This window comes from Castor canadensis, chromosome 15 (genome assembly GCF_047511655.1).
Source record: "Castor canadensis chromosome 15, mCasCan1.hap1v2, whole genome shotgun sequence".
Classification (NCBI taxonomy): domain Eukaryota; kingdom Metazoa; phylum Chordata; class Mammalia; order Rodentia; family Castoridae; genus Castor; species Castor canadensis.
In genome coordinates, this window is record NC_133400.1 from 13,016,910 (window position 1) to 13,042,914 (window position 26,005).

Consider the following 26,005-nt stretch of genomic DNA (forward strand, 5'->3'; position numbering starts at 1 on the left):
AAAAGGAGAACAGAAAGCAAGGTGGACAAGAAAGAGTACACTGGGAAAGAGAAAGGTGAGAGGAGAGAAAGGTCAGAGGGCATCCCCAGGATAGAGCTGTCCCTGGGGGCCAGGAAGAGGCGCCCATGGAAATGTTCACTAGAGGTATTTCCCCCATAGAACATCAGGTATTACAGCTGCCAAAGGGAAGAAGAGAGGAGAGTCACCAGTAGGGGCATGAGGGAAAGAAACACATTTAACCAAGAGCCTGGAAGGGTAGGGAGGAAAGGAGAAAAACATGGTGATTGGTTTGTATACTGGGGGAGACAGACTGCTGAAGAGCACTTGAACTGAAAAAAGAGATGTCCTAAGCTTCATTATTTTTTTTTTAAATTTTATTGTTTTTACATTTACTCACATGTGTATACATTGTTTGGGCCACATCCCTCTCGCCCCTTCATTATTTTTAAAAAGAAATATCCCCCGCTCCTTGCTAAACTTAGTTCCTTTTTGTGTGTGTGTGACTGTGCTCTGAGGCTGTAGGTTGGTTTTTCTATACACTGGAGTTGAAAGAAATAGTACCAAAGGTACTATTTTCTCTATGGTTTTCTACCTAAAAAGTCCAGCACTCCTGATCTCCTCTTGCCCCAAAGACTAAAGTCTCTGTTAAAATCCCTCAGTACACACACACACACACACACACACACACACACACACACAAGCCCAAATCAAAGAACAAAAACAAAAGAATCCTGGAAGAAGCCGGTTCAAAGGACATGAAGATAGAGAATGGTGCAACACATGACTGATGGCAATTCTCAAAGCACAACTAGTTTCTCAAACATAGATATCATGAGATAACCAAATCCACAAAAATAAATTTTAAAAAATAAATCTTAATGGAAAACACCTGTTGATTAAATGAATAATTTGTTTTCAGGTAAATCCATACATTCTCGAGTTTTCCCCTCCTCCAAAGCAGTCCTTGGATCTCTGTTCTCCTATTGCATGAAGCCAGCCTTCCTGGAGCTCCCTCAAAGCAGCTCTCAGGACCTGCAATCTCATCTTGACAAGGATTGACATGTCCAGTCTTAGTAACAAAACATCATGTTTTCTGGGTTGCCAGGTCCTTGGCTGAACCCACCTGTGCCCACATCAGCAGCCATGCCCTGGGGCCTCATCTGTGGAGGAATCATGATGTTCTGTTGCAGTCCCATCATGCCCTGTGTGGACATTAGCATGCCTGGAGGCAGACCCAGAGTGGATGTAGATAGAACCTGGCAGGCCCTTGATTCTTGCTGGGAATCATGCCCATCGTAGCTGCTGGGTTGCTCATCAGGTTGGGCTGGCCAGGCATGATAGATTGTGTGGGTGACATCATCTGATGGTGAAGTCCCATCATGCCTTGCTGGAGAAAGGTTGGTGTTCTCATTGGGTTGTGGCCTGGCATGGATGGAGTTGTACCAGAGGGATGTCCACAGTTCCTACTGGACCTCCATGCCAAGTAATGCTAGTCCCATTCTGGGGGCTTGGTTGCCCATAATACCCTGCATGTGCAAAATTCCAGGTCCAGGACCCCTGGGGCTATTTACTGTTTGGAACTTCTCTTGGAGGAAAATATTGCAATGTCTGGCTAGGCTTCTTGGATGGAATGATGTAGAATAGATCAAACTCAGGTATTCCTGTGGCTTCAGGCCAAATGACCTCCTGCAGATCTGGGTCTGTAAATCCTGAAGGCATGCTGCTCCCCATCACAGTGAAGGAGTCAGGAACCCCCTGAGCCTCCAGGTTTGCAAAGCACTGAACTTTGGGGCATGTTGCTGGGGCAGCCAAAAGAGCCTTCTCCTGGGAAAGTTGTTTTGTCCTTCACTGGGGCTATTGTGAGTGAATAGGACCTGGTGTGGAGGAGATTGTACTGGGGGAAACCCATCTGTCCTTGAGGTGCCATCGGAGGCTCTTGGGACCCCGGCTCCATGACAGGATTATGTAACATCCAGGTAGGCCCCATTAGGACACCATGAGGAGACATGTTGGGTCCATGGCATTTGGAGAGGGCATCTGATTGGAGTGATAAAGTGGCTGGGTTGTTCCCATTGGGCCGAGGGTTGGCATCAGAACCACGGGGTTTGGACCCGAAATTTGAGGATTTTGTGCATTAATGCCCACTCCTGGCATATTATTTATTGATGGCAAGTTGGGAGAATGAGCTGGAGGGGAGTTGTCATCGGAGCTGGCCACAGTCTTGATGGTATCATGGTATAATGAGGTAGATCTGGGCATTGCAAACAAGGACATTTGAGACTTCATAACTGAGAGTGGGTTTTGAGAAAGAATTGGCTCTGGAGGCGTGGTGTAAGGTGTACTAGAGGGAACACTTCCAGGGATATCACAGAGGCCGGCTGGCTGGCTGTAGGAGGTGGGAGGCCACCTGACTCCACACTTCCCAGCATGACTGGAGAGGCCATGTTGGGAGGGCTGTGGTTTGGAGGAATCCCAGGACTCTGGAGGGAAGGCTTAGGAGAGGTGACGGGTCAGGAAGTGATGGGGACTTGAGGTCTCATAACTGGGAGGGATTTAATGGAAGCAGCAGTAGTTGGGCCTACCAGCATGCCTGCCAGCTGTGAGGGAGTCTGAGGGGACTTGAGGATCACCGAGGGTGAGCCCAGCATGGGGGACTGGACTTGGTGTATTACGGGAGATTTCAGAGGGATAATGTCTAGGGAATGCACCTGGCTGCCTGCCAAAGATATATCCAAGGGCTTTTGCCCCCAGGCAGCACTGAACTGGAGGAGCTGTATTGAGGCAAGTGGGGTTACTGGAAAGGTTGGCATATGACTGAGCTGGCTGTTAGTTCTTTGGTCAGGCCCAGTTGGTTCTCTGAGATTCCACGAGCCACTATTGCTGCCTGGACCCTGAGACATGGGAAGAAATAGCCTGGGCCCACGCCATACTCCTTCTGAGGGTGCCTACCAAATAGCAGGGGCATCTTTTTCTGCTGGTCAGGCAGCATATTTTAAGCTACCTGAGGGTATTTTCATCCTCTCCTCAGGGCCTGCCCTAGAATCATCTTCTGAAGGATCAGCTGAGAGTTGGATCCCATGTTGACATTTAGATTGAAACTTCCCTTCATTCCACCAAGAACCATCCCAAACTCGAGTTCCAGACCAGGACCTATCTGTGGAGGCATTCCTTTAGGAAAGTGGCTGCTGGAAGAATTCAGAGGGCCCTCCCTGGTATCCGAGGGGAAATGGGATTAGTCCTAGGTTCCATGTGCTGCTGGGAGCCTGGGATCATCCTGTCCATCTCCATGCTGGGCCTGATGCCTTCCATGCTCATCCCCATGGGGAGACCCAGCTGTTTCTCTGCCAGCTGCTGTTGAAACATTTCTTCAGATGATCCTTGGGGGTTTGGGAAGCATTCTTTTCAGCCAGGACCACTGAAGACACACTGACCAGGAGGGAAATTTCTACCATCTGGGATTTTTGGGACATTGTCTGGCCAACTGACTCCAGAAAGAACTGTTTTAGATGCTGAGTAGAGACGTTTGGCCCCTCCATTTCAGAGTTTCTCATTCTTGCAAATCCAGGAAGGTGCATCTGTGTGCCTGGCGTGTTGGGGTGGGGATCCGTGCCCTTTGGAGAGAGACTGTGAAATGTTGATTCCATCAGGAAATGGTTCTGCACCCCTGAATGCAGATCCTTGAACCTCCTCTTGGTCAGTGCTGATGGACCATCTTGTCCTGGACGGAGTATTGCCAAACAGCTACTTGTTCCTACTTCTTCTTCTTCACCTCATAAAACTCCTGCTGCAGTTTCAGCAGCTCAGGAGTAATATGGTCCAGATGGTCAGGTCCTATGTGCCCAGATGTGGAGTTCATAGAAGGTGGAACCGTTTCATCTGGAGAAAAGGGCACACCTCTATGTCCTTGAGGGTCAAATGGAACTCCCACATCTGTCTGGGGCCCAGGTCCCTACCTAGTCTTTGAGATTGAGCCATCATGGCCTGTATTGGCCCTTCTGGGTTTTTTTTCCTGAGGTCCATCTAATACCCCAGTATTATCTGGGGTCTCCCACTTTGAGCGCCTGTGAATTCTTTCTTATCAGGGAAAAGCATACTCTGGATATTCTGAGAATTTGTAAGGAGCGTTCCCAGTGCTCCAACTTCTCCTGAGATAGGCCATCAGGGTTCTCTCCTAGTGTGTGGGGGGCTTGCTACTAGATAATGGTGGAGGTTAGGGGGCTTTTGGATAGACATTGGTCACTGCTTGATTGTTGGGAGTTGAGTTTGGCCTGGTACCATCTGGGGACAGTGGAGTGGAGCTGGCAGGACTGCCCATGGGAGGAATCAGTTTATTTCTACCCCAGGACTGACTTGGTCCAAGAGACACAGGAGTGCGGCGGGTGTGGGTGCTGGTGCTGGAATGAGTGGTGTTGGTTGCAGTCTGGTGCTCTGAGAAAAATTCTGGTCCTTGTTGACTTGGAGGTGGGGGGCTGCTGTGGGAGAAGTTTTAGGTCATTCCGAAGGGAAGACCTAAAGAGAAGGGAAGACATCTGTGCATTCAGAGGGGTTGTGCTTCTCTTGTCTTGCTGTTAGAAATGTTCTGGGTGTAGAAAGAGATGGTAGTTTCAACCTGACCCTTCAATACAGCTTCGGCAGCTTTATTGGCCATCTCAGTAGAAAACACACATACCACTTTGGCTGGAGTCTTCTGAGCAGGTGTGGGCTCAGGTGCAGTAGTGTGGTCAGGAGACGGGGTGGAAGACCTGAGGGGTTGATGGGGTCATGGACTATGCTGTGTGCTGGGAATCCTGGAACTTTATGTAGTCAGTAGAATTACATTCTTTCATGCTAGTCATCATTTGGAGTCCCAGGATCTCTCTGATCAAAGGAGTCAGCAGAAATACTTCACTCCCTTTTCCACTTGCCCTTGGCACCATTTCCATCCCTATTCTTCAGCCCCTTTCTCCCAGGTGGGCCAGGGAGTGTTTTAAGAGTATGGCTCTATCTTGGAGTCACAGGAAGATGACTGGGATTGGCTGGCTGATCCCCCTTGTTTACCCTGATTACCCTGGGGGTTTCCAAATGGGGACATCACTGTAGGGGGACGAACCATCACCTCCTGCTTTGATTTAGGGCTACTCTGTGTGTTTTCTGATGGAGAGTTCCTCACTTTAGGGTTACTGGAATGCATTAATTGAAATCCTGAGCTTGCAGTCACACACAGGGTTCAGCTCACCGAGTTCCTCTTGGGCTGCAGCAGAAGCAGCTGCTGGGGGCAGTGACAGTGGCTTACTGCTTGCTTGCTGTGTTTCTTAGTGTTGGCCACCTGTATGCCTTTTTTCTCTGCTGTGGAAGTGGTTCCTTTCCCCTTGCAGCTCCCACATTCTCTAGGTGAGTGCCTCTTACCACCAAAGAAAAATCTCCCATCTTCAGGGCACACAGAACCCCCAGGGTCATGGCACTGTGGTGCACATCCTGGAGGTGAGGAGTCCAGGAGCCCCTTGTACAAAGGGGACCCTTACCTTTCAAGATTTCCAATTTGCTCTGTCTTCTACATCAGGTCAAAGGAGCAATTCCCAAGAATGATCACTACCACTCAAAGAGATGGGAGGTTTTAGGTCAAAATGGAGTGACACCGACTAGTTCAACATTCAGTCCCTGGGGGCAGCATTGGGAGAGGGGCACAGAAGACCAGAGCTGGGGAGGGGGCTTTGGTCTGGGAGGCCCTTAGCCCTGGGGGGGCTGGGGCATAGCATCTCCCTCTCCCTTTATCTGGCACAGTTCTTGCTAAGTTTATTCCTAGGTATTGTGAGTGGAGTGCATAGTAGTTGATTTTCTTGAATGTTTTAGGTTTATAATCATATCATCTATAAATGGAAATAATTTTACCTCCTCCTATTCAGTTCTTATGTCTCTAATTTCTTTTGCCTATGTAATTGCATTGGCTAGTCTCGCCTGTACAATGACAGTGAGCACACTTGTATTGTTCTTGTGTTTTAGTGGGCGTGTTTATAGTGATTCTAAGTTAAGCAGAATGCTGGCCTTTATCTGAGATTGATATAGTTCATCTTGTTCAGGACCTACTTATCAATTCCTACTTTGATAAGGAATTTAATCAGGAGAGGATGTTGAATTTTGTAAACGCTTATTTAACAATTTCCAATCTCCTCAGGGCTATCATGTTATCTTATATTAAGAGGGTTCCTAATATTAAACCATCCTTGCACTCCTGGGATAAATTCCCTTTGGACCTTCAGTGTCCTGTGTCACCAGTTTCCAGAATACTCTGTGCACTTGGACACGTGCAGGACTGACACTTGGGGGCTGTATCTCCTTTCCTAAAGTAAGCAATGGCTGGTTTGATTCTCTCCCAGGAATCTCATCTCACAATCTTTCCTGGTGCACTGGGCGATAGGAACTGGGATTTTCCACTAGGTTGGGAAAAAAACCACATGATTCTGGTCTCAGTCCTTTCTAATTTGTTCCCTTATTATTTTTGTTAGTTTTCATTGCAAAACAAAACAAAACAAAACATATTTACCCCCCCCCCAAAAAAAAACATAACCAAATAACCTTCATCCTGTTGCACTCAACTTTGTTTATGTAATGTTTTGGAAGCTGTCCCAGGAAGCTTAGAGTCTTTGGGATATTCTAAAACTAAACTTGGGACTCTCTGCCCTCATATTTCTCAAGAAGGGTGAAAAAACAAAAGCTTAAAAGGTTAGAAACAAGGAAAAGCCTTTGGGTTCTCAGTCAGTGAAGGAAGTGGTATCTACTTGGTAGGACAGTCCAATGGTTAAGACAGTGACCTCTGGGCCAGATTGGGCTGAAATCTCTGCTTTGCTCCTGACTTTGGTGACTTTGGACAAGCCCTCTGGTTCTCCATTTCCTCGTCAGAAAGAAAGACAATAATAGTTCTCATCTCCAGCCTTGTTGTGAGGATTCACTGAGTTCAGACATGGACAGTTCCTTGGCACATGATGAACATCCAACAAATGTAGGGACCTTCGTGAGAATTAGAGCATCCAGTCTGGATAGGACCAGGTGGTCTCTCATTCAGCGTCCATTCCTGACCTTGGCTGACCCTGAGCCTCATGCAGACATCTGCAGGCTGTGCTGAAACAAATGACAGGCCACTTCTCAAGGTCATGGGCTTTTACCATGAAGCAAAACAAGACTTTTGAAGTGTTTCCTTTCGTTAGTGTCTGGGCTGCAGAGAGTGAAGGGACGTGGCTGAAAATTCCCTCAGGAAGACATTTCAGAGAATAAATGTGTGTGCAAAAGTCTGGCTCCTTACCAGACTTTTCTGTGGTCTTTCATTTTGGGATTATAGCTCCCTCAAAAGGGGCTGGCTCGATTTTAAACTGAACATCCACAAAGTGGGTCTCTTGGGTAGTGCTGCACACTGGACTGTATGGCATTTGCGTTCCAGAAGGTAAAGGCAGCACTTTTACTGTGGGCAGGGGAAAGTTTTGCATGGTGAACAAGTGTGAAAGGAAAGCCACTAGGTGAGTCAGGCATGGTGGTGCACATCTGTAGTTCCAGCTACTCAGGAAGAGAAGGAAGGAAGATCGAAAGTTTGAGACCAGCCCTGACAAAGGTGGCAGCAAGTCCTACCTCAAACACAAAATACAGGCCGGGCACCTGGGGCTCATGCCTGTAATCCTAGCTACTCAGGAGGCAGAGATCAGGAGGATTGTGGTTCAAAACCAGCCCCAGGCAAATAGTTCATAAGACCCTATCTTGAAAAATACGCACCACAAAAAGGAGCTGGAGAGGTTCAAGTCTTAGATGAGCCCTTCCCTTTAGGATTGGTGGAGTGGCTTAAAAGGAAGAGTGTCTGCCTAGCAAGCATTGAGGCCCTGAGTTCAAATCTTAATGACACAAAACAACAAAGCCACACAAAATACAAACAAAAGGGCTGAAAACATGGCTTAGGTGGTAGATCACTTGTCTATCATGTGTGAAGTCCTGGATTTAATCCTGAACACCACAAAAAACAAATAACAAACCACAAAAAGCCACTGGGAAGGCCCATTTTGAAGGTTCTGAGCAACCCTCCCATGCTTCTCTAGGTATTCTATCTAATTTGGTGAAGCCTGAGTGGGCTGCAGCTTCTTGCCAGCTTGCTGTGTCCTCTGAGCTCCTTTTCTATTTTTAAATTTGGAGTATAGTTTACTTAAAATAAAACTCATAGATCCTAAGCATCCGGTTTGGTGGTATCTTAGTTTCCTCAGGTGACCATAGTGAAGTTCTGCAAACTCGATGGCTTATTATAACAACAGAGCTGGGCTCTCTTTCACGTCTGGGAGCAAGAAATCCAGCATAAGTGTGTAGACAGGGCCTGGATCTCTTGGAAGGACCTAGGGGAGGAGCTTCCCCATCTTCTTGCACAGTTCCTGGTTGTCTTTGACTTGGAGACATATCACCTCCTGTCTATAGTCACATAGTATTCTCCCTGTATTTCCTTTTTTTTGGTGGTGGTGGTACTGGGGTTTGAACTCAGGGCCTCATGCTTGCTAGGCAGGTGCTCTACCACTCAATCCACTCCACCAACCCTTTTTTTGTTGTTGTTGTTTGATGTTTTTGAGATAGGGTCTCTTGAACTATTTGCCTGGGCTGGCCTTGAACTGCCATCCTCCAGCGATCTCTGTCTCCTGAATAACTAGAATTTACAGGCATGAGCCCCTGGCCTCAGCCTGTGTGTTTAACTGTGTGTTTCACCATTCTTCTAACAATCTGTGAGTTCTGGTTGCTCCACATCCTTGGGAGCTCAGACACTTATTTTCTTGGTGATGGTGGTTTTTTGGTGCATAGAGAGGATGAACTCTCTGCAGAGGTTTTGGTCCACAGAGTCCTCACTGGTGCTGAAGACTCCCAGCTGGTGGCTTCCTCCTTTTTGCTTAGTTTTCCTTTTCATTCTGCTTCTCCAGGGAAACTTTCAGGCACAAAGGCCTGCTGAAGCCGCTTTGCCCACTGTCCCTATTTTTCAGTGTGCATTCCTTATAACCTTCTGTTTTGCTTTGGGTCCCCTTGCTCGTCACAGGTGAAATGTTGGAGGTCAGAGGTCAGAAGCTGGAGTTCTTCAGAAGGACATCAGTGGTTTCCCTGAAGCAGAAGCTGTTTAAAACATTCAAGGGCCCCATTGATTATTCCCACCCTGGCCTTCTTTCTTTCTTCTCTCCCTCTCTCTTTTCTTCCTTCTCTTTCTTACTTTTAAAGTATTTTCCTCACAGATCTCTACTGATGTTGCAAAAGCAGCAGCATTAAGGAAATAGTTCAAAAGTTAAAAAAAAGCTTAAGTTTTCTCGAAACCCCTCTTTACTGTTATTGATAGTGTGTAATGCTAAAAGTAGTGACTATTCAGAGTGCATTCTGTGTACCTGCTCATGTTTTAAGCCTGAGTATGGAAACCCAGTTCCTTCCATAACCCTTGAGGTTAGAATTTCATACTGAGCCCATTTTACAGATGAAGAGGCAATACAGGCTGTCCAGCTTTGGAGTTGGTGTCTTTTTTTTTTTGGCAGCACTGAGGTTTGAACTCAGGGCTTCCCACTTGCTAGGCAGGCACTGTACCACCTGGGCCACTCCACCAGCCCTATTTTGTGTTGGGTGTTTTCAAGATAGGGTCTTGTGAACCATTTGCCCAGGTTGGCTTTGAACTACAATCCTCCTGATCTCTGCCTCCTGAGTAGCATGAGTGCCCCACCTTTTTCTTTTGTTTTGTTTTTTTAAGTTGAGGTCTCACTAGTAGCCCAGGCTGACCTTGGACCTCAGTCTTCTTGTCTCTACCTCCCAAGTAGCTGGGATTACAGGTATGTAGTCCCATGCTCAACCTGATTTTATAGTGAGGAAATTACTTTTTAGTACTTTTTCACCTTTTCTCATTTCTCTAGAATGTGGTTGCTCAGTGTTGGCACTATTGACATTTGGACTAGAACATTCTTTGTTGTGGGAGCTGTCCTATGCAGTGTAGGATAATTTAGCAGTATCCTTGACCTCTACCCATTAGATACCAGTAGCACCCTCAGCCCCAGTCAGGACCACCCCCAAAAACATCTCCAGAGATGGTCAAATATTCTCTTGGGAACAAAGACTCAACCAGAAAGCAAGATGAATGAGACGATGGCATTCAGCAACCCTCGATGAGTTAATGGACCCATGCATTCTGCGGCTGCAGCTGCCAACACCAGCAGAGTAAAACCAGATAGAGTATGTGCTTCCAAGTAAAAGAACACAGCAGCACGAGTAGTCACGACAAGGGTCTGAGCTGGAGTCCGATCCAGCCACCAGGCTGACCGAGAGAGGGCAGAGGAATGTGGAACTGCAGCACAGTTCTGCAATCAGCAAAGCTTAGATGGGGATACTTGCTAAAAGGAAAACTTTATACAAAATAGAGTGGGGTTTTTTTGTTTGTTTTTTGGTGGTGACACTGGGGTTTGAACCAGGTGATCTGCCACTTGAGACACTCTGGCAGTCCTATTTTGTGTTGCTTACTTTTCAAGATAGAGTCTTATCAATTATTTGCTCAGGCTGTCTTCAAACTGTGATCTTCCTGATCTCTGCCTCCTGAGTGGCTAGGATTACAGGTGTAAGCCATCGGCACCTGGCTTTTTAAATTATTTATTTATTTATTTTGAGACAGAGTGTCACTCTGTAGCCCAGGTTGGTCTCGAACTTGCCACCTTGCTGCCTCAGCCTGTCCAAATAGATGTAATGGAGTTTATTTGAGCTAATTGTGATTGTTGAATCAGGCAGCACTCAAACCCAGAAGTTCAGAGAGTTCCACATAGCAGTGTGGGCAACAAACTTGTATAGGCCAAATCTAGAAGAAAGATGAAGAAGATGGACTTGATGGGCTGAAGTGGAAAGAATCCAGTTAGAGGTGGCTGGAAGAGTCTGTAGTTAGGGATTAATTGTTGGTTTCTGATTGGTCAAGCCTGTGGTAAGAGGTGAGTTGACAGGTTTCTGATAAGTCTCTTAGCTTGCTGTTCACTTGGGCGTGGGTTTGCATAGGAACTTGAATCCATGGAGCTAAGGTGGGGGCATGGCTCAAGTGTTAGAGTGCCTGCCTAGCAAGCATGAGGCAGAGTTCAAACCCCAGTGCTGCTAAAAAAAAAGCCAGGAAGCTGTCCTGCCTAATGGCCTCTTAATTAAAGACACTTTAAACACATCCTACATCTTCTTTATCAGAAAACTTGTAAGAGAAAGAACTGGATGGAGGAGAAAACACATAGAATAAAGGAAAAATTATAAAAATGAAACTGTAGCATTCAGGGTGGCACAATTAGTTGATAAAACCACAAAGAATCCCAATAAGGTGATTTTGGTGATTGTTGGGACAGTGGTTACTTTATGGGGTGGTGGGGTAGCTGGGATTGGGATGGGGCACATGGAAGCTTCTGGGATAGCTGGGCAGGTTCTATTTCTTGACTGGATGGTAGTTGTAAGGTGTGAGTGTCTTATAATAATTAATTGATCTACACGTTTGCTTTGTATCTTCTGTATCTGTTATTTATATTTGTGGTGTTGAGGATCGAACGTGGGGTCTCGTCACTCTGCCTCTTAGCTATATCCACAGCCCTTGTTTTTTATTTTAAAATAAAAAATTTCTTTCAAACCTATACTTTATTTTGTGGTACAAGGATTTGAACTCAAGGCTTCACTTGCTAGATTGGTGCTCAACCACTTGAGCCACACCCCCAGCAATTTTTTTTTTTGTATTTTTCTAACAGAGTCTTGCATTTATGCCTGAGCTGACCTGGACTGCAATCCTCCTATCTATACTTCCCACATATCTGGGACGACAGGGGTGTACCACCACACCCAGCTTTTATTGGTTGAAATGGGGTCTCTCTTTTCTGCCCAGGCTGGCCTTGAACCGCAATTCTCCCAATCATCAAGTCCCAAATAGCTAGGATTACAGGTGTGAGCCACCTTGCCCTGCCCAAAGATTTATTTTTATCTTTAAAAAATATGAATTTGAGCTGGAGGCTTGGCGCAAGCACTAGAGCGCCTGCCTAGCAAGTGTGAAGTCCTGAGTTCAAACCCTAGTGCTGCCAAAAAATAAATAATAAAATTTAAAAGTTTGAGTTTGCCACCTGAAAAGGCCTATAAACAGTGACAACCCTGTCATGATGAGCCCTCCATGTCCCCAGGCTGTGGAATCTAAGAACCATTCATCACCAAAAATGCTCCTGGAAAAATATATAATATCAAGTTGAGGCTGAAAATGTACAAGAAGAACATGGAAACTTCTGTGATGTCACAAAGAAAGGAAATTATTGACTATTACTGGAGTCATGTCAAAAGGACAGAAACGTACTAGAAGGAGTTCTCATTAGTTTAATGATTAAATAATTGCACCTAAAAGAGTATAATAAATAGTCACTTTGGAAAATAGCTTGGCAGTTTCTTATAGTTAATTCTCCAGCTGTCACATGACCTAATAACTCAACCCTAGGTATTTATCCAAGAGAAAAAAAATATATGTTCATGGAAAGACATGTGTGTCAGCCCATTTTCCAGTATAAAATACCTGAGGCTGAGTACTGTATAGAGAAAATAGGTTTATTTAGCTCACAGTTTTGGAGGCTCAAGGGCAAAATGCAGCAGCATCGGCTGTGTTCTGGTGAGGATTTCATGGTGATTGGCATCATGATGGCAGGAGCATGGGTGGGAGGGAGAGACCATGTGGCAGGACAGGACACCTGGGAGTGGAAAGGGGTCAGTCTTGCTCTTTCATAGCGATCTGCTCTCCTGGGAACAAACTGGGATCCCCCGACTTAGTTACCTTAGACTTGGCTCCACATCGCAAAGATTCCACCATCTCCTAGCATTTCCACACTGGAGACCGAGCTTCTAATTTCCCTTGGGAGACAAACTCGAATCATACCCAAACTATAACAACCTGTGCACAAATGTACATGGCAGTTTTCTTCATAACTGCACAAATCTGGAAGCATCTCTGACATCTGGCAGGTGATGAATGGATAACCCAACTGCAGTACAATGGGTTACTATGCAACCATAAAAGGAACACACCACTGATCCCCTCAACGTGAGTGAATCCCAAAAGCATTAGCCAAGTGAAAGAAAACAGGACAGAAAGGACAACACTCTATATGATTCTATTTATATAACATTCTAGAAAAAACTCTAGGGACCAAAGCTAGATCAGTGGAGAGTGGGGACCCATGCTCCAGTCCTTTTTCTCTTTTGCTTCTTAGTTTGTTTTTTGAGTTTTTGCTGAGGCCAGTCTTGGGTCTTGATCCTCCACCTCTGCCTCCTAACTGGCTAGAATTATAGGCATGCTCTACTAAGGCTGGCCCTATATGTTCTATATCTTGAAGGAGCTGTCATATATTACTTGTATACATCAAACTGTACACTTCAAGGGTAAGCTTTTCTGCACATCAGTTGTAACTTGATAAACCTGACTTAAAAATAATTTCAGTGAATTGAAATATATAAATAATAATGAGAGACCACCTACCATCATAAATGACACAGTAACTGTCTGGACCAGGAAGGTCACAATCAATTAATTGCTTTAAAGGAAACAAATGGTCATTGATGTCCTTCACACTGGACAGGTAACATTACCTGAGAAGAAATTTGGGAAAAATTAGCCAAAATGTGTAAGACCACAATTTTCTTTTTGTGTGTGTGTGAGACTGGTGTTTGAACTCAGGGCTTCATGCTTGCAAAGCAGATGCTGTACTGCTTGAGCCATGCAGCCAGTCCATTTTGCTGTGATTATTTTGGAGATGGAGGTCTCATGAACTGTTTCCCCATGCTGGCTTTGAATCTGGGTCCTCCTGATCTCAGTCTCTCAAGTAGCTAGGACTACGAGCATGAGCCATCAGCGCTCAGTTAAAACCAGATTTTTGTAGTTGGATTGAGAACCCATTTGAGTGTGGCTTGGGCATGATTTATAGTTCCTGTGGTCAAGAACCCAAACATAGACTCATAAGACATGGCCTGGATGAGACCAGAAGAAAACGGTGAAAGGTGAGGTGGGGGATATGGCTCAGTGGTAAAGCACTTGCCTAGCCTGTGCAAGGCCCTGTGTTTGATCTCTGGCACCACAAAAAATAAACAAAAAGGGAGCAGGAAAGGAATACAAAAACAAAATGAAGAAATTCAGGCACTGCAAAGGCTAATACTTGAACTGGCAAAAGAAAGTAAACATCCTCAGTGACTTAGCTGTGATGATTGTGTGGGTTTTTCATGAGGTGATTAATAAACTGTAAAAAAAATGAAAAATTTTTAGGTGTCATTGACTCATATCTGTAATCCTAGCTACTTGGGAGACTGAGATAGGGAAGATTGCAGTTTGAGGATAGCCTGGACAAATAGTTTACAAGATCCCATCTCCAAAATAACCAGAGCAAAATGGACAGAAGGTGTGACTCAAGTAGTAGAGCACCTGCTTTGCAAGTGAGAAACCCAGAGCTCAAACTCCAGTCCCACCAAAAAAAATTTTTTTTTAAATTGAATATTTCCAATGATACTAAATATCCTTATCTTAAATCTCTGGAGAGGAACTGGAAAAAGGAATGAATCCAACTTTTCTTCTGTGTTTTATATGTAGACTAAACTTGAAGATAAGCAAACAGATGAGGAGGGAAAGTTCTACTTTCTACAAGAATCACAATAATAAATGTAGATGGAAAGATAGAATCAGGAAGTCACCATCTAATGAAATGCCAAATCAAGACTATAATAAGTGTCTGATGAAAGATAAGATTTGTTGGGACATTTGTAATGGGTAGATCAGAGAGAAAAAGCATGACATTGGCTCATTGAGGTGGGACAAGCAGACATGCTGTACCTCCTGCTGTGATGGGACAGGAAGTTCTCAACACCCTTATTAAAATTACACTCGAGCCCAGTGAAGCTTTTAACCTAAATACTAGAAACTAGAGATTAAAAAATGTTAAATGACATTCCAAGGATGCAATCAGCCAAATACCAAATCCAGAGTGTGAGAAATCAGAGGACTAGGAACTAAGCTTCAACTAATACACGGGGAGAAAAGGGAAAGTGAGTTATTATAGATTTAAGAAGTCCTAAGAATCAAAATTTACTACAAAGCTACAGAACTCAAGACAGTGTAGTACTGACATAAGGACAGATATATAGATCAGGAATGGAGCACTCAGGAGGCTGAGGCAGGAATGTCTTGAGTCTGGACTATACAGTGAGACTCTGTCCCAAAAACATTTAAAAAAAAAAAGGAATGGAATTAAGAGTCTAGAAGAAAATCTTCGTGTGTATGATTGACTGGTTTTTGACAAGGGTGCCAAGAATTTTCAATGGGGAAATAACAGTCTTTTCAAAAATGATGTTGGGACAACTGAATAGCCCCACCCATTAAGAATGGTGTTGGGCCAGGTGCCAGTGGCTCACACCTGTATTCCTAGTTACTTGTGAGGCAGAGATCAGGAGGATCGAAGTTCAAAGCCAGCCTGGGCACACAGGTCATAGGACCCTGTGTCAAAACTACTCAACACAAAAAAGGGCTGATGGAGTGACTCAAGTTGTAGAGCTCCTGCCTAGCAAGCATGAAGCTCTGAGTTCAAACCCCAGTACCTCCAAAAAATAAACAAAAAGAAAGAATGGAGTTGGATTCTTACTTCATACCATATATAAAAATTAACTCAAAATGGATCAAAGACCTAAATGTAGGAGATAAGACTACAAAACTTTCAGAATAAGAGTAGATATATGTCTTCATGACCTTTGAATTAGGCAATGGTTTCTTAGCTATGACACTTGGGACATCAGAGTCAAAAACTTGGGCTGGAGCCAAGTGCTGGTGGCTCACACCATTTGCATGCTGGTGAGTGCTTTAAAATACTCTGTGGGGAGTGAGTGAACTGGAATGTTAGAATACTGATGATTTGAAGCTAAGGAATGGCTCTATGGGGGTCCATTGAAGTGTTCTATCTTGTTTGGGTTTGTCTGACAAGTTTCAAAAAAGAAGAAAAGAAAAGAAAAGAAAACCTAGGGCTGGGGATGTGGCTCAAGAGGTACAGTGCCTGCCCAGCAAGTGCAAGGCCCTGAGTTCAAACCCCAATACCACAAGAAAAAAAAAAACCCACAAAATCAAACACAGCAGAATAATTTAAAAGCCTCATTAGTTCAAAGTTCTAGAAAGTTTCATTTCCAACAGAAAATTAGGATCTGGGCCCTAGGGCAATGGTAGCCCATCCTTGTCCCCAAAGGCTTCCTGACCTGGGACTGATCTTCATTCCTAGAAGGGAACCCACCTGAACCACAAGCAGAACGTACTTTGGATTGGGATTGGTCATCTGCAGAGATGACCTTTATGTTACATCAGCTAGCTTTTGCTACATAAAAAATCAGCCCAAATTTGAGTGTCTTAAACCGAACAAACCATTTCTCAAAACTCTGTGGGTTGACTGAGATGCTGCGCTGACTTAGTTGGGTCCAGCTAGTCTAGGATGGCCTCACTCAGAAACACCTCCTCCTCTGGGAGGCTGCCTGGATTACTTACGTGGTACAAAGCCTTCCCAGCAGCAGAGGTGCAAACCCCAATGCATAAGTTTCTGTCCCATTGGTCAGAGCAAGTCAAGTGCTCACTTCAAGGGGTGGAGGAGTAGAGATTTGTTTGCAGATTGGATTTGCACAGAGGGCACTAGCCAGGTCACCTCTTAGACTGAGACAGACATCTTGTATGTGGACAGGAGTGGCTAGTGCATTAACTCATGAGCTCCAGAGCTGAAATCTTGTTTTCACTGCTAGGACAGGGGTGATGGGTAGAATGTGCCTCAGAAATACACATCGTGGGCTGATGGAATTAATCAGAACTAATAGTTTTTATGTCTGCTTTTGTTTGTGACTTAAACTCAGTCTAATTTTCTTCCACTTCCTCCCTGTGTAGGATCATCTGGCAATGCTTCCTGAGCCTCCTATATTCTTAAGGGGTCATGGCTTGGTTCACAGGAGGAGAATGTGCTGGGAGGTCTGGAGGCCCTGTGGCTTTGGTCCAGTTTCCCACCCCTACCAGGTCTCTGTTTTCTCATCTCTAGGATGTGGGGTTGTATGGAATAGCTCTGAGGCCTTTCTGGCCCTGTTTTACTTATAGGGAAGTGACCCAATACTGGGCTGGGTAGGTGACCCAATACTCTGTCACCTGGGATGCTTAGGTCAGGCCTGGCCTCTTTGGGGAGAAGAATGTTTCAGGTAGGTGTAATAGCTGCGTTGCAAACATGGTCCCAATTCTTCACACTCACCCACCATGTCCTTTGGGATGACATTATGCGGTTACTTCACCAAGAGGTGGAGCTTAGCTGGGTGCTGGTGGCTCATGCCTGTAATCCTAGCTGCTTGGGAGGCTGAAGTCAGGAGGACTGAGAGTTAAGGGCCAGTCCAGGTAAATACCAAGAGATTCCATCTCCAAAATAACCAAACCAAAATGGACTGGAGGTGTGGCTCAAGTGGTAAATCACCTGCTTTGCAAGTGTGAAGTAGAGCTTATTCCTACTATGGGAAGGAGGTAAGTGTGTGTGATTGTTTTGAGTCAGGATTCAATGGACCTTGACTCATTTGCTGTCTTTCTTGAGACCTACTGTGAGAACTAGCTTAGGCGAGCCTACAGGAGGATGTCATTTCAGATGATGCCTACCTAGACCAACCAGTACCCTGCTAATCCACCAGCATGAGCAAGGCTAGCCTGGATCAACCAAGATCAGCCCCGATCACCAGAGATTAGCCGGGATTAGCCAACCCCAGTCTAGATTAGCTAAACCCAGTCCCTGGAACAGCAGAGCCCAACTTGGACCTGTTAACTTCCAGTCAGTCTTCTGTTCTTAAAAAATAACATGTGTTGTTTCCAGTGTCTATATTTTGGGGCAATTGGACATTTGGAGTCCCTCTGTGTCCTGATCACTTAACTATATCTCCTCTTCTGGGCTGAGGCACAGCCTCTCAAGTTGAACTGCTGTGATTCCAAGTTGGGTTTCTTTGTGCCCTCCCTTGGGGGCGGTGGTCTTGGTTCTCAGGCAAGGATGGAAGGACCAAAGTAGATGGCTTTGGAAAGGACAGTGAAGCCCCAGGGTGAGCAGGTTCTTGCTGCCTGACTTGGGTGGACATCTCTATACAGGTCCAGCAATAGAAATTCCTTTTTTATAAAATTTAGTTTTAATTTTTGAATCCAAGTTGTATCTGCACCTGAATTAAAGAATAAGATAGCTCCATTTGACATTATAAACGACAGGGCTCTGCCTGCTCCCTTCTGTTCTCAGACACGGGAATTCCAACTTAAAAACGATGATCAAGGTTAGGGATGTAGCTCAGGGGTTCTGTACTTAAGGCCCTGGGTTCTGTCCCCAACACCACACACACACACACACACACACACACACACACAAAGAAAAAAAGAAAAACAAAACAAAAAAATCCCAAACAAAAGCACCCAATTACCTACCTATCTTCTAAATAGCAGTTCATGTTGCTGCATCTTCGTTGTGACCCTTATCTGTTCCCTTCCTACCACACACCTGCCCGCTGCCTGACCCTGGTCCTCTCAGGACCTTAAGTCATGATTTGGTGAAACTGATAGTCACTTTGATTTGTTTCTATGACTTTGAAAATGCTCTTCACCACTGAACTATGTAGCATACTACGCCCACTTTTACTTTTTATACAACATTTCCCTGCAGGAGTTTCCCAGTGATACTAAAAGCCCCAGGGATGGGGTGGGGTGGGGTAGAAGAGGCGGTTTTCCAAATTCTTCATCCACTTCCATCCCCCCCACCCAGACAGAGAGAGACAGAGACAGAGAAGGAGAAAGAGACAGAGGCAGGTTTGGCCCTGTCTTGGGGACAGAAGTTAAAAGGTCCATGGTTAGGCCTCATTTGCCAGGCGCTGAGGCCTTTGGGCCAGTTCCATCTCCAGCCTCTGCCATAGGACCAATTTCCTCTGTGCTCCCCTCAGCTCTAGCATCTGTTATCATGTATCTCCCTCTTGGTGGCTTTCCTGGGATTTCTCCCACTTCCCCATTTTGGTGGGGCTCAGACTGGGACCACAAATTGTGGACAGGCTTAGGACTCAATAATTAAGTATGACATGGAGGTAACCATGACCCTATTTCTTGCTTCCTTGGCTTTTCCCTCAGGGGGTGACAGTAGTCCAGGACACGTGGTGGGGTTCAGTGCTAGGGGCCTTTCTGAGTGACGACTCTGCCACGAGAGTCTGTGAGACAGATGAAAAGCCTTATTGTGGTGTGTGCCTGTGTGTGGGGGGCCTAGGCTGTGTGACCCCCAGTCCTGTGCACAGCAGAGCTGAGAGATGCAGTCGGGGTGGCAGGCAGCCCAACCTCCTGAGGTGCATGCAGAGCTCAGCTTGTCTGAAGGGTTGTAACTCAAAGTTACAGATAGGCCCAAGAAAGATGGAAATGTTTATCCACACCAAAACCTGAATAAACCAAGGCCCTGAATAAAGCTGAGGCTCCAGTGGCTTTATTCGTTATCATCAAAAGCTGGGAACAACCCAGGTGCCCTTCAACTGGTGGGCAAACAAGCAGTGATCTGTCTACACAATGGACTACTACTGAGCAAAGAAAAGGAGGGAAGTACTAACACGTGCAGTGACATGGCTGAGCACAAATATAGCAGGTCGAGGGAAAGAAGCGAGATGCAAAAGGATTGCATTTCTGTGACATTCTGGAAAAAAGTGCTGGACAGAAAAACAGATGGTTATTGCCTGGTGCTGGGGCAGGAAGAGGCATTCACTGCAGAGTGGTGGGAGGACATTTTGGGTTGGTGGAAAGGTTTTATATCTTGGTTGTTATGGTGGTAACATGGCTCTATGAATTTGTCAAAATGTTTACAATCGCATGCTGAAAAAAGGTGAATTTTCCCTATATAAATTATATTTCTATAAACCTGAAAAAAGTAACAACATAGAGGTATAGTTTGGGTAGTATTTGTAGTGATGGTGTGATGGTGTGGGAGTTTCCAGACTGAGCTGGGGGAAGAGGAAGAGGAACAAGAAAAGAGAGGGTAGGCCAGGTGCTGGTGGCTCACGCCTGTAATCCCAGCTACTCAGGAAGCAGAGATCAGGGGAATCACGGTTCGAAGCCAGCCCAGGTAACTAGCTCGAGAGACCCTATCTTGAAAAACCCATCACAAAAAAGGGCTGGTGAAGGTGAAGTGGCTCAAGGTGAAGGCCCTGAGTTTAAACCACAGTACTGAAAGACAGAGAGAGAGAGAGAGAGAGAGAGAGAGAGAGAGAGGATAGAGGAGGGGAGGTGGTGATGACGTTGAGGTTCACGGGGCACTGCCTACCCTGCTGAGACGCTCAGAGTGGGGGTGGGGCAGCACTCTTTTTTTTTTTTTTTTTGGTGGGACTGGGGTTTGAATTTACGGCTTCAAGCTTGCAATCCAGGTGCTCTACTGCTTGAACCACACCTCCAGTCCGTTTTGCTCTGCTTATTTTGGAGATGGGGTCTCACGAACTATTTGCCTGGGCTGGCTTCAAACTTCAATCCTCCCCATCTCAGCCTCCTAAATAGCTAGTATTACAGATGTGAGCCACCAGCATCTCTTCCTCCCCACCTTTTTTTAATTGTTTTATTATTCATATGTGCATACAAGGCTTGGGTCATTTCTCTCCCCTGCCCCCCCCCCTTTTTATTTTCAGTGCTAGAAATCAAACTCAGGGCTTCATGCAAGCTAAGTGAACACTCTACCACTGAGCTATACCCCCAGCCCAAGGACTAGCACTCTGGTATATTCTTTGGGGACACCATGGATGTCACAAAGGAGAGGACCCCCAAACCATATGTTTTCCCCTGACCAGAGGGGAAATAAGGAAGGCCTGAGGAGATGGAACAGAACTGAGTCAGACTGAATTTCAGCACTAGCACTGCCAACTCAGCTTCATCTGTACAATGGGGACAATGTTCCAAACCTCACAGAGCCCAAGGAGGGATGGATGGGATGGCTCTGAGAGAATGCTGGGCCCCGTGAGGGTGGCAGCTCTTGGGGATGACCACTGGCAAGCTCTCACACTTTTGCCGATGTTTATTTTTAGAGGCAGGGTCTCACTGGCCTTGATCTGGAAGTTCTCTTGCCTCAATCTCCTGAGTGCTGGGAATGTAGGTGTGTCCCACTATACTCTGCTACTTTTTTTGAATACTTTTTTTTGACATAAGTATATCACAAGCAATATTTGGGACATACTTATGCTAAAAAAATTATGAAGTACTTACTAGAAAGAGTATTTGTTTATTTGAAATTCAAACTTAACTAGACTCCCAGTATTATACCTGACAGGGGAATCAAATTGGGGGTGACATAAGACTGGGACTAAGACTGAAGGTAAGCACAGGGCAAAGCAGCTACTGTATTTCAGCCATCCCTGCAGCTTGAGAAACTCCGGACTTCACCTGGCATCTCGCCTCCTCCAGGCAGCCTCCTGGCCTGGTAGTCACTGTTTGTGCATTCCTCCAGTGGCTTTTGTTCCGGCCCAAAGCTGCCAGGCTGTGTCGTGTCATCACAATCGTAGCTCACTCTTTGGCTCCAGGCAGATGCTCCGGTGCCCTGGAGTCCTATGTTATGTGTGAGCTCGTGTCCCTGCATGGCCAGCAACCAGGACCCGGTGTCCCGGCACAGGCGGTGGGTGCAGTGTGCGCAGAGGGTCCTCTGTGCCTGGCTGGTGGCTGAGTGGCAGCCCTGCTCTTACATAATCAGTTTCTCTCCTCCTTCTTTTTCCACAGCCAGACTTCACACTGAGCAGCTGCAGTCGGAGAAATCAGAGAAAGCGCCACCCAGCCCCAGATTCCGAGGGGCCTGCTAGGGACTCTCTCTTCCTCCTCCCTGGAAGGAAGGAGACCCCGAGGCTGCTGTCTCACACCAGCTCCTGGGCTAAGATGGAATTGGCAGCCACTGTTCTCTGGCTGGCCTCCATCCTGCCAGGCAGATAGGGTGGCTGCTGCCCCAGGAGCACCTGCCCTTTTGCTGCTGCCCCGCTGCTCCTCTGGGGTCAGCCCTTCCTGGATTTGGTGGCCACCTTTGCTAACCTGAGGCCATGTAGGCCCTTCTCAGGCCTCTGTGGACACACCACTGGGGACAGCACCTCTGCTCTTGGGGAAACCCTGTGCACCACCATGCCCTGGGGACTCGCCTGGCTGCACTGTGAGTACTGGGGGTCCCTGGGGACCCGCCCTGGGAGGCCTTGGCCCTGGGGGGGAGCTCTGTGGTAACCGTGACAACAAGGATGTTCTTGCCGGTTTGGTTGAGATGCTTTCCAGCTGGGTTGCAGGCGGCCTTGGGGATGGAGACTCCATGACTGCCCTCTGCCCTGCCTGCTACTGACTCCACACTCAGATGGGCAAGTGAGGCATGAGGCCCTGCCTGGGTGGGTGCAGTCAGTACTAGAGGATGGGGCAGACACTGGGGTGGATGGCAGCATCTCATCTTTAGAGACTCATTGGCACTGGGGAGCAGGGCAGGCCAGAGGTGACAGAGAGGATTTCCATCTTCCCTGGGTGTGGCCCGGGGTGGGGGGTGGCACGAGGGTCAAGGACCCAGATAATGGGACCCACGTAGCCAGGGCCCTGGAGAAGGTAGCCATTCCCCTTTAACCTCCCTCCATAACAGGACAAAAAAATTGTAAAAGTAGAAAGATAATAGCATTGCTGGTAAAAAGAAAAATAAGTTAAGTCAGAAAAAAGAACAGGACACAGAGGGCTTTCATGCCTGCTGGGTGGGAGGCCAGCCCAAGACCCCTGTAGACTCCCAGACTCAACTCACTTCTCTGGTGGTGAGTTTGGAGATTGACTGTCATGATGAGGACCTCGCCCGCCTTGTGCCTCTCAGTCTCCACCACCTGGCTGGGAATTAGGTCTCCAGGAACTGTGTGCTAGGCAATTGAGGGCGGGGTCTAGGGCCCTTGGGGGTTCAGAGAAAAGCCAGATGCACCTGGCCCTTGTGGGGAGACACTGGAAAGGGTCAGACACTCAGAACGGGCAAAAGACCTTACCAGACACAAAGTTCTAGAAGCTTCCAGGCTTTGAGGAGCAGGAGAAATAGCACGGGAGAGGCGCCACTTGAAGTGGTCTCAGAGGTCAGGCCGGGTGGTTCTTACTCATATGCAGACTTGGGGTAGAGAGAACTGTGTTCCAGGCAGAGGGAACTGTGTGGGCAAAGGCTCAGTGGTGGGACTGGAAGAGGCCAAGCTAGAAAGACGTGGCCCAGGTGACTGAGGCCTTGAACTCCAGGCAGTGTCTGCTTCACCATACAACAGGAAGTCCTGGGAGGCGGCGGTAGGGGCCGTGGTTGGAAGTTTCTCCACTTGGAGTTGCCTTTGGAGCAGGAGGTGACCAGGGTTAGTCTCCTAGGGGAAGTGAGATTCGAAAGATAAGGTGGTGGGGAGAAGCTCTGGAAGGCCACTCTTAGGATGTGGCAAGGATTGGAAGGGGGTGAGGGAGAAGGAGGGGTGCAGGGTAGAGGCTGCCTGGCAGAGGGCTAGGGAGCTGGGGGACATTGGCCCACTGTGTAAATTGGTGGCTTAGAACAACAGAAATGTATTTTCTCCAGTTCTGGAGATGAGAAGTCTGAAATCAGAGTGTCACAAGGCCGCACGCCCTCTGAAGGCTTCAGGGGAGGGTCCTTCCTGCCTCTCCCAGCTTTGGGGGGCTCCTAGTGTTCATTGGCTTGTGGCAGGATCACTTGAATTTGCCCCTCAGTCTTTACATGACCGTTCTCTCTGTGTGTCTTCTTACCAGGGCACCAGTCATTGGGTTTAGGTCCTTCCCTAAATCCAGGATGGCTTCATCTTGAGACCCTCCACTTAATTATCTCTCCAAAGATGTAATTAATCATTACACTAATAACGAGTTAATATTACAATAATATCATTTCCAAATAAGGTCACATTCCAAGGTTCCAGGTGGATATAAATTGTGTGTGTGTGTATGTATGACATTCAACCCATGACACAGGCTCAGATTTGTCTGCTGGGTGTGGTAGTGACAAGCCTCATTTGTCCTGTACAAATGGCCCCTTGGGCCATCTTGAGGAGGACACAGTTCCCCCTCCCCCACTATCACCCAGGCCAGGGACCTGACAGGAAAAGTCTTACTCCAGTCTCCAGCCTCTGCTTCTGTCTTGCTGGTTCTCATGTCTGGGGGTGGGGTGGGGAGAGGAGGAAGAGCCAGGGTCTTCTGACAAGGGTTGGGCAAGTACTGACTGTGTGACTCCTAGGGTTCAGAGTGAGGGGACTTGAGGTTGTGACTGTGCTGTTCCTGTTTGTTCACCTGTTGCTGCTGATGGAGGCATAAGAAAATAATCTTAAAATTTGAAATGGAAGCCTAGCTGTAGACTTGGAGGAAGGGTGTTCTGTCTGGAGGAAGGCAGGTCACCCATGGACAAGGTTTCCAGGGCAGCCTGGGTGCCCACTGTGCTAGGCTGAGGTGTTGTAGGCACCTGCATTGAGATCACAGTTGGCAGGTCCCAAAGGCCCCAGACAGAGACACAGTCTCTAGGGCAGGACTTGGGGGTGGAATGAACAGCCTGGGGTGATGGCCACATGGGAAAGAAGATTAAGTGTGGACAGAAACCCTTTTTTAACAAGAAAAGATAGAGATTTGGATTTTTATGTACAATTCCTGTGAACCAGCTGTAGTTCTTAGGACAACAGCTTGCAGCTGTTGCTCTAGCTTCATGGTTGTCGTGTGTCCCTGGTCCAGTGGCTCCAGCTTCACCCGGGAGTTTGGTACAAAGGCACATTCTCTGGCTCTACCCCACACCTCTGAGTCAGAGACTGGGGTTGGATTGGGCTATTGATACCATAACCAGTTCTCCAGGGGGATTCAGATGACCCTCCTGCTTCCACTGCTGGGGCCAATTCCACAACTCAGGTGGAAGGTGTTCAGTCCACAAGGCCAGCATTAGGGATTCACCTACCAAGTGGTTCCGGTCAGATAATGAGTGAACTTGGCAGGTGGTGCTGGAGACACAGGTTGGTGGGGGCTGGGGTAGTCAGGGGAGACCCTAGGGGTCTGGAGAAGAGTCCCAGTGAGACTTTGAAAGAAGCTTCAGTGTGAGGGGGAGGGCGGTGCAGGGGCAAATGGACTAGACCACTGCAGGAATGATCTTGACCTTTGGGGGTGGGTGCCAGGCTGAGAGGTGTTATGACTCAGAGATAAAGACAGAAAGCAAGCTGATGTCAAAGGGGGACGGGAAACACTGGCTTGCTTTGTGTTCCTTTGGCCCAATTTCATGTCAGATTCATGGGAAGAGAGAAGGAAAGGAAGTGCAAGACATATTGCAAATTTGCCACCTTGCAAAAATGTGATTGCTAGAGTTTTGTGGAGGTGAAGGGCGGTGGCTACAACCTATAGGAGGCACAGGGTGTGAGTAGGGCCTGAGGATCAGGCTGAAGGAGGGCATTCCTACCAAGGGGTCCTGCAAGGGTAAAGGACCAAGCAGAGTGGGACTGGAGCAAGAGGGGAAGTGAACAAACAGGTACTGTGGCCCAGGCCAGTGGGAGTGTAAGGACAAAAGTCTTCAAGGTGCTAGAAAGTGAGTGGGGGAAGTCCGAGCAGTGATTCCTACTTATAACAGATGGATCAGGGAGGTGACAAGCCTGCCTGGCTATCTTTGCAGAAAGGATAATTGTTGCTTTTGTCTATACTACTACTACTCACTGTAGAGCATTAAAAAGTTCTACAGAATATAAATCCCTATGGAAATAGGAATTCAGTGCATTTCTTTCTACCACATTTTCCAAACACACATTTCAGCAATTAACAAAATTCAAGTTCTTCAGATAGTGTGGGTTCATGCGGGTTTTTTTGGTGGTTCTAGGGATTGAGCTCAGGGCCTCACACTTACTAGGCAGGTGCTCTACCACTTAAGCCCCTCCCCCAGCCTTGTATCATGCTTGTTAAAAATGTCACTAAGCATAGCGTAAGTATTTTTCTCATCAGGTAAACTACCATGAACATTTCTTGACAATGTGATTTTTATTGGCTACATTCATTATTACG

The 26,005-nt window shown here is 46.7% G+C and overlaps 1 protein-coding gene and 1 pseudogene across 11 annotated transcripts in view; one reads left to right on the plus strand and one right to left on the minus strand.

The window, feature by feature from the left end:
- Il34 (interleukin 34) overlaps positions 1-26,005 on the plus strand; it is a 58,959-nt gene that overhangs the window by 24,457 nt on the left and 8,497 nt on the right. For 8 of the 11 annotated variants that reach the window (XM_074055694.1, XM_074055699.1, XM_074055698.1 and 5 more), the window contains exon 2: positions 21,731-22,148. In XM_074055694.1, the coding sequence (XP_073911795.1) occupies positions 22,121-22,148 (28 nt within the window). In that variant the 5' untranslated portion in view covers positions 21,731-22,120. Of the gene's footprint in view, positions 1-21,359; positions 21,630-21,730; positions 22,149-26,005 lie in introns of those variants that run through there. The other 3 variants (XM_074055695.1, XM_074055696.1, XM_074055697.1) reach the window with 3 other exon arrangements.
- On the minus strand, positions 941-5,187 carry LOC109702718 (B-cell CLL/lymphoma 9 protein pseudogene; annotated as a pseudogene).